This window comes from Gobio gobio, assembly GCF_949357685.1.
Source record: "Gobio gobio genome assembly, chromosome: 6".
Lineage (NCBI taxonomy): Eukaryota > Metazoa > Chordata > Actinopteri > Cypriniformes > Gobionidae > Gobio > Gobio gobio.
Window position 1 is genome coordinate 48,933,926 of NC_137102.1, and position 9,033 is coordinate 48,942,958.

General features: G+C 39.1%; 1 protein-coding gene across 5 annotated transcripts in view; it reads left to right on the top strand.

The window, feature by feature from the left end:
- Nucleotides 1-9,033, top strand: part of LOC307127619 (uncharacterized protein) — a 92,655-nt gene that overhangs the window by 82,002 nt on the left and 1,620 nt on the right. For all 5 annotated transcript variants that reach the window (XM_079818965.1, XM_079818966.1, XM_079818964.1 and 2 more), the window contains 7 exons: nt 315-392; nt 509-583; nt 752-834; nt 1,122-1,296; nt 1,391-1,546; nt 8,551-8,640; nt 8,889-8,999. In XM_079818965.1, coding sequence (XP_079675091.1) covers nt 315-392; nt 509-583; nt 752-834; nt 1,122-1,296; nt 1,391-1,546; nt 8,551-8,640; nt 8,889-8,999 — 768 coding nt within the window. The remainder of the gene's footprint in view (nt 1-314; nt 393-508; nt 584-751; nt 835-1,121; nt 1,297-1,390; nt 1,547-8,550; nt 8,641-8,888; nt 9,000-9,033) is intronic.

The following is a 9,033-nucleotide window of genomic DNA, read 5'->3' on the forward strand; positions in this document are numbered from 1 at the left end:
AATAGTTTTTCCATTAATGATTGATATATCCAAGTGTATACTCAATTGTATTCAAGAAGCAAGAATATGTTTTGCCTTTTTACTTGACATTTTTAGAGTCATTAAATCAGAAAATTTGACAAAATGTTTAAAACCATGTGAAAACAAAATGAATAGACAGATGAGATCTCTATGCACAAAAAGTTTAAACTAGAACCTTTCCTTTATCTTGGACATGCTTATTTGACAATATCAATATCATATTTATGTCATGGCTTAAATATTTTACTCAGTAAAACAATTCATTTTTAAATGACTTTTGTTTTTGACTCAAGGTTCTCAGTGAAACGCCTTCCAGAAGTTGGAGATTTGATCCAAGTTCTTGGTGAATCAAAAATCTTGAAAAAACTGAAGTAATTTTAGGAAACATCCTACTTCCAATCCAGCCATATGAAATATTTAGACAACAAATACATTTCTTAATTCAAATTAATTGTTTGAAAAGTTATCTCTTCTTCTGTCTTGGTAGAGTTCAAGAGGATGAATACAGTGCTGAGAGTCCCAGATGGACGCTTGACCTCTCAGTCACCCCTGGAGAAATATTGTAAGAAACTATTGCACATAAACTATGATGTATCTTATAAAGAATAATTTGTAATATAATTATATATTCTTAAATAAAACATTTAAATCTTGGAACACAACAGATATCATTCACAGTGAGTGTACGGTGCTGTTATCAAATGTTCCTCTGTGTCTCTGTCTGTTTCAGGTTGTCTTTGAGCTCCTCAGAGATGAATGGACCATTTTCACAGACAATGAAGACGCATTTTCGCAAACGACAACGCAAATCTAGTAAAGTTTTTAAATAATAATAAAAAAAAATTATAACGCTATACTTTGTGTTATATTACCTTGGCAGTAAATTACAAATAACATAGAAACAACCTCACAGCAGTGTTATAATACAACGGCGGAGGGGGTGATGGTCAATTTAACATAATTCGATCTGCAGACTGCTGTAATCGCTCTATTTTTCCCTCTTTTGGAAAGTCATGGAAACACTATCACAGATTCTTTTCTTTTAGACAAATGCAAATCCAAAAATTATATTTGCTATCGTGTCCTATTCACTATCATAGAAGTTTACCCAACTATGACGACTTCCGCTTCTGAGAACCCCCGAAATGTGAAATGGGTCCATCCATCATTTCCAGCTGTCCTAAGCAGTCTTACATGTTCACACTCAGAGATATCCAGCACTGACTGGACGCTCTTCTTACAGACACTCAGCAAGGCAGGAAAACTAGCAGAAGAGTAAGACAATTATATATATTTTAAGAAAATTTTGGCATATCTCATCAGTAGCTTTACAGTTATTCATACATGTTGGTCACATGCAATTGTGCAGCTCTTCAGCTCTGGAGGATCATGTCAGTTTGCTGCTGTCTTCATTTCACTCTGTGGGTTTGAAGACGTTGGATCTGAAGTTGTTCAGTCTGAATGAGAGCTGGGCTTCTGGGATCATTTCTCTTGTCCAGACCTGCACCAGTCTACAGGAGCTCAAGTAAGAGCATTTGCTTTTAATCATTGTTACGACCCCGACTCAAGGGAAGCAACAAAAACAAGGGACACACACAAGCCAAATATTAAGCTCAAAAAAGGTGTTTATTTACTACTTAATTAAGGTAACATTAAATAATAGAATGAAAACAATTACAGTAACATCAGTGTGTAAGGCAAAGTGCATGGTTGAAAGTGTAATACAATGTTGAAGCATAAATGCAGAAAGCAAACAAAACATAAGCAAAATCCAAAACCAAAGTCCCAAAATCCCCAAAGTTCCTTCTTGGCTCAGCTGGAGATCTCTTTTTAAAGGAGCGCCTGAAGCCCTGGTCACAGGTGTATCCGATTGACTGCTAATTTGTGGAAACTGGTACCAAGCAGCAATACCCAAGACCAACAGCAGAGGTCGTCACACCCCTCCCCATAAGACAGGGACTCCCACAATGTTCCCTGTAACGAAATAGAGGGCTGCATTGGGATTGAGTCCCGCCGGGTCCCGCGGGACCCAACGTAAATCTCGCGGGAGCGGGCGGTTTGAATTTTGCTGCGGGCGGGAATGGGCGGCTAAAAAAACACCGCGGGAATCGGCGGGATAGGGAGGTTGCCTAACGACATGAGACATGTCAATAGATGATGTAGAAAAGAACCTCAAACGAGGTATTTACAGCACAAAAGCTAAGCAAGGAAAGTCTGACATTTGGAGAAGTTTCTCAATTGTTTTGGTAGGCAAAGTCATGCGGTATAACGTTATATGTATCCACATATTGCGCAGCTGGCAAATACATAGCTACTTATCATACCTCACCAAAAACGCTCAGCACTCCCTGCAGGTCAAGTTGATTGTTTGGTGTTTTTGACAAACAATACATAGAAGTTTAGTGAGTGGAAATGGATTGTTTCTAAATGTCCGTTTGCTATTTTGTGTTCACATTACGTTCTGTTGAAGCATGTTTTCTCAGGTTTCCTTTCAGTCGGTCACGTTCGACGGAATTGGGATCTGTTTTCTGTTTCTCAATCTGGTTTTCTGTTTTGCAAAGCAGTCTATTTTTATGTGCAAAGTTTTTGATAAAAACGAAATTATATTTGAATGTATTTGTCGTTTTTTTTTTTTTTACATGCAGGCCAGGGAAACGAAACAAACAACCCCATGAATCTCTTTAATAATATCAATACAAATACGTGTTTTTTTTCCCCTGCGGGACGGGAGAAGACACAAAATCAATGCATCTCTATTATTGTGCGGGAATAAATTCTCGGAGTTTTGCGGGTGCGGGCGGGAGTGGACATACATATTGCGGGAGCGGGCGGGAGTGTAACACATACGTTGCGGGAGCGGGCGGTAATGGTCAGAAATTCGGCGGGTGCGGGCGGGAGCGGGATGAAGAAAACAGTCCCGCGCAGGGCTCTATAACGAAACATCAAAACACAAAACAGTCAAATAAGCGATACCCGATTCATGACCAAAGACATCTAAACATTTTTCAAAGGAACCGCAAATTAAATCTAGAAGATTATACAGCATCTGGAACGAGTGACAGCACATCCGCTACCACATTTTCTGAATATCCAGGCAGAAGGACTGCAAAAACGGAGACCACCGGACCAACCTCTGATTCAGACACTGCAAAGAATTTAAAAAGGTTAATGGATTATGATCCATATATATAACAATAGGTGTGCTAGAATTTAAATACACGGAAAAATGCTGCAGGGCCCAAACAAGGGCTAACGCTTCTTTTTCTACTACAGAGTAATTACGCTGGTACGAATTAAACTTTCTCGAAAAGAAACTAACGGGATGATCTACTCCATCAACATCAGACTGCTGAAGAACACCTCCAGTGCCCACGTTACTGGCATCGACGTGCAACGTGAAAGTTCTCTCAAAACACGGAGCCGCAAGCACAGGCGCTGAACACAACAAAGACATTTTGTAAAGCTAATTCACAATTGGAAGACCAAACAAACTTCTTCTTACCCTTCAACAAATCAGTGAGCGGTGCCACCACAGTAGAAAAATTACGACAGAACGATCGATAGTATCTGACCAACCCTAAAAACCTCATGAGCTCCTTCTTTGTTGTCGGAGAAGGAAAGTTCTGAATGGCTTGCACTTTAGCCTGAATCGGCCGCACTTTGCCATTCCCCACCACCTTACCGAGATACGTCACGGTTGCCTTCGCAAACTCGCATTTGGCTAAGTTCACCGTAAGCTGCACATCAGACAAACGTTTCAACACCGAATGAAGGCGCTTTAAGTGAGTCTCCCAACTGTCACTAAAAACAACCAAATCGTCTAAATAGACGGCACAACCCTCAAGACCCGAAATTACTCATGAGGCGTTGAAAAGTCGGCGGAGCATTTCGCAGGCCAAAACTCATGACCTGGTAAGAATATAGCCCTGATGGGGTAACAAAAGATGAGATTTCTTGTGGTCTCTTGGTTAAAGGCACTTGCCAGTAACCTTTCAGCAAGTCAAACTTACTGACGAACTTAGCTGACCCAACCTGGTCTAGGCAGTCTTCGACGTGGGGCAAAGGAAAACAATATGGTTTCGTTAAGCTATTAACTTTACGAAAGTCTGTACAAAACCTCATAGAACCGTCTGACTTTCCAACTAAAATACATGGAGAAGTTCGATCTGAGTACGAAGGTACTGCAATATTGTGATCCTGCATATACTCGATTTCCTTCCTCATCACCTCTCGTTTCTCTGCTGCAACAGGTTTCGCGTCCCCCACATCAATGTCATGTTCCACCCAATTAATACGAGATGGCGTGTCACCAAATAGGAAAACTACACAACAAATCACATAACTCCTGGCGTCTTACAAGAGATAAATAACGGAGAGTAAATTCTAAGTTCTGCATTGACTGAATTATTAAATCGACCACGGAACACGCAATCATCAGGCAGATTGGTCTCCACTTCCTCACCCACTAAACTCACATTACCCCCACCGATTGAAACAGCAGAGAGTGCCGGATGAAAAGATGTCACCTTTTCCCCAAGGTTAGCCTCATTTTCATAATAGGTTTTTAAAACATTTACATGGCACCGTTTAACTGACTTTTTCCGCGATGGCATTGCAACGTCATAATCAGTCATCAGTCAGTTTACGCTGTACAACAAATGGGCCATCAAATTTAGCTTCAAAAGGAGAAGATACCATAGGCCTTAACACCAAGACTTGATCGCCTGGTTCAAAAACTCGATGCTCAACCGTATGATCATACAATCGCTTCATGTTTTTCTGATGTTTTTCGAGATTTACTTTTGCTAGTTCTCTAGCCTGAATCAGTCTGTTTTTGAAACCCAAAATGTATGATGCCAAGGTTTTAGGAGGCTCTGGAGCTTTACCAAACTCCTGAAAGACAGGCAAAAGTCCACAAACTTTATGGCCAAAGACCAAGTCATTAGGGCTAAAACCCATACTTTCCTGTACTACTTCGCGTGCGGCTAACATCATCCATGGTAAACCCTCTTCCCAATCTCTAACCAGCTGCACACAGTACGCACGGAGAAGTGACTTTAACGACTGATGGAATCTCTCCAACGCGCCTTGAATTTGTGCATGATACAGTGTAGATTGATTATGCTTAATGTGCAGCTGTTTTAACACTTGCTGGAAAAGATGAGAAGTTAGGTTTGAACCCTGATTTTTGGAATTCCAAAGACCGGTATAAACTGGGTTAAAGCTTTCACAATAGAACGAGACGTAATGGTACGCAGTGGATATGCCGCAGGAAAACGTGTGTTCAAACACATCACTGTGAATAAATAAGTGTTACCTGACTTTGAACAAGAAAGTGGGCCTACACAATCGACAATAATATGTTCAAAAGGTTCACCAGTGGCTGCAATTGGTTTCAAAGAAGCAGGTTTCAATACCTGGTTTGGCTTACTCGTTAATTTGCAGGTTTTACATGTCTTAATGTAAGCAGATATGTCTCGTTTTAAGCGTGGCCAAAAAAGCTTACATTATGTGGCTGTAAAAGTGGACTAAGCTTACCTTTTTGGCGTGATGGCATTTAATCTCCTCGACAGCCTCTATAGTCCCATTTAGCCACTTGTTAGCAACCACCTTTTTCTAGACACGTAACAGCTTCAAAAAATCATGAGTGAGGTAATACTTTTGTATTAGAATAAAACTTGAAAGTGTCTTGAGCTTGTGTTCACCACAGACCTTATTTCACCTGTTAACCAAAATCCCATTCAAAAAACCCATTGAGGGAATCGGAAGTGCTAAAATGCAATCACACTGATGTAAGTTCAAGTGTTAGTTTTTTTTTTTTAAATAAGTGTGGTTTTAGTTAGTTATTTGATGCTATAAAAACAGGGGTGTCGTGTCATGATTGACAGTTTCTCTGAGCGAAGCAGTCACTGAGGCACCAACAGACTTTTTTCGGGATTTTCGGGAGGAGATTGGAGCTTTAGCTTTAATCGCTACATTTCCAGAACTGTTTATTTCACACCGACATGAGTTGTTCTTCAGTAAACTGTACTAACAGATACTCCGTGAGTGAAAATTTTATAATTTTTTTTTTTTTTAAAGATACTGCCTGAGTGTGGGCGGAGTTTTGATTTTGCGTCTCAACTTCCTGCTCTCTACTGTGTAGACTCAGGTCTCAAGGTCACTACTGCGCAGACACAGGTCCCAAATCAGTGCAAGATCTCAGCGCCATACATTGACGGCTTCACTTTTCTACAATGGACGAGAGTGAATGGAGTGTCGTCCATCTTTTTTACTTTAATTTTGTGAATTGTAATATTTTGTGATACAATGGTCTTGGCATTTAATTTGGCTTTAGGCTGAAATTATATTCAGTCCATCAAAGTGGCTAGTGCGCCACAGCTGAAATCTACCCGCATTTGGCGGGTTGGCAGGTGTTAATGGCAAGCCCTGGTTACAACTATCCCCACCCCTAAAAGCGTTTTTTTTTATTTTTAAGCTAACTGTTTTAACGTTTGAAGTAACCATAAATACAAAGCATCGAAATAAACTAGAGAAATAGCTACTTCAGGTCATGCAAGTTAAATCATTTTACATACAATTCTATGATTGCTAGGCAAAACATAATCTTGATGAAAAATTTTACTTTATACCTGAAAATCAGTTTTTTGGTCATAAAATCAACAAATTCGCTCATAGTCGCATGCATGGGACTGTGATATTGATTTTCTACCGCCAGGGGCCTATACCATGAAGCCGGTTTAGCTAGCTAACCAGATGTGTTTAAGCTTAGTTTGTGCCAACCCAGGGTTTTAGGTACCATTAAAGTGGTTTGGATTTTAGCACCAGGACAGGTTATGTTCTGGATAAGAGATCTCAAACTGAAATTGAACCAATCAGCTGTGAGCAAAGTGACACACCTCTGATGCAATAAAGTCACTCCCCCTGTTTCTACTCCAAATTAAAGGTCACTACATAGCAAATGGTTTTAAAAGACTAAAGTGTCTGGCTTTTAACGATGAATTTTGAATGATTTAGATATAATTTTTGTAATTATTATACCCTTAATCAATTACACATGTATCATTTTAGTTAATCAATCAATAATAGACACTTTGTTAAAATTAATATAAATAGCCGCCTATATAAAGGTCATACAAATAAGCTTTAAAATCAATAAATTAAGCTATAAAATTCCATTAAAAATCAATTCTCTCTACATATCAACTAAACTACCTTCATAACTTTTACTTGCATTGGCGTAGTAAGATTTTTCTTTAAGTTGTCCTCTTTCATAGACAGCTCTTTTCTTCTTGCTATGTAAATTTGTTTAAATTCTTGTAATCATGTAATCATCAAAATCATGTAATATTCTGCAAAAGAGAGAAATGAATCTCAGTGGATTCACAGCATGTGATTGGCTGTTCACTACTGATGTCACAGCTAAACTCAGGATCAAAGCCTGAGTTGACAGAGAAAGCTGATGATCAGCATCATGGGACCAACAAAGCCTGATTGGATTGGTTTGGTTTTGTCAACTCAAAACTAATCCTGTAACCCTGAGTTTGTTAAACTACCATCAGGGTACAGGCCCCTGGTACAGATGTTTAAGTGAAGGCTTTAGTTTAGGTCTGTTCCTCACGCACAAAGCTAACGTATGGCTTCAGATGACTTGCAATATAGAGGCCAAATAATATGGACCAATTTTTATGATGATTTAACGGTACTTTTGGATCATATTTAAGAAGCTCCAGTCTTCATTTTTTTGTTATATAACTGTCAGCTATTTTCTTCAGAACATGTCCTTTTGTTAAAGCTACACTGTGTAACTTTTTTAGTTTGTTCTTAGCTAAAAACACTTAGTTCTTTCAAAAATATATGTGCTCATTAATGCATATTTACTTCTTTCAAGTAATAAAGTATTCTCGTAAGTTTATAACAGGGCTGTCCAAAGTCGGTCCTGGAGGGCCACTGTCCTGCAGAGTTTAGCTCTTACTTGCCTCAACACCTGTCTGGAAGTTTCTAATATGCCTAATAAGACCTTGATTACAAGGTACAGGTGATTTTGATTGGGGTTGGAGCTAAACTCTGCAGGACAGTGGCCCTCCAGGAGCAGGATTGGACACCCCTGGTTTATAATATGCCATTGAAAATACATACGGTAATGGGTTTGAATGCAGGTCGCCATGTTGCCCCTCCATCTTGAAAGTACATCAGCCAAAGAGGGACATACCCGTGAATTCAAGCTTTGCCTTTCGCGTTTTAACACTCGATGGCACCGTGTCGAATGTGGACGAGGTTGAACTGGAAGCCATATTAATCTTGGACTAAATCGGCCACCGTAGGAGTTAAAAAACGATTTTGAGAGGAAGAGAAACTAATATTCCCCGGAATGTCATATACCTTTTCAACGCTAGATGGGGGAAAATATCACACCGTGTAGCTTTAAGTAATTCAATGTTTTGCTATGAAAGCAATGCAAAACACATTTTAATAGCATGTTATTATGATTCTTTGCTTATTGATGTTTGTGTAACATTGATATTGCAGTGTCAGAGTCAATGGTTTGCTGCTGAAGGAGGGACTCGAGTTACTGCAAAAATCACTGACAGATCCACACTGCACTGTGATCATTGAAGGGTATGTGAGCTCAGGGTGCATTTTTTTTAGTCTAATGTCTAGTTTAGATGCATTTTAACTAGATTAAAACCACAAAACAACTGAACTACTTAGTGAGGATAGGAATTAAAAAATCTACAGAGCTTTTATCAGTCACCATATTGGTATAGAATAGATCTAAAAATGTTTTCTTGCAAAGAATTCAACAGCATATTGGTGATGTATTTTGCATTATTTTAAATATTCTGGTTTCCTCCATGTTTATCAAGGAGAAACTGCAGTAAACCCACTGACCAGTGCACAGAACAGGACTGGAGTCACAGCTGTAATGAGAAAGTGAAGATTCACTTCAAACCAAAGGTTTTGGAAGAGCTGAAAGAGTGAGATCATTTTAGTTTATCAAAAACTTTAATG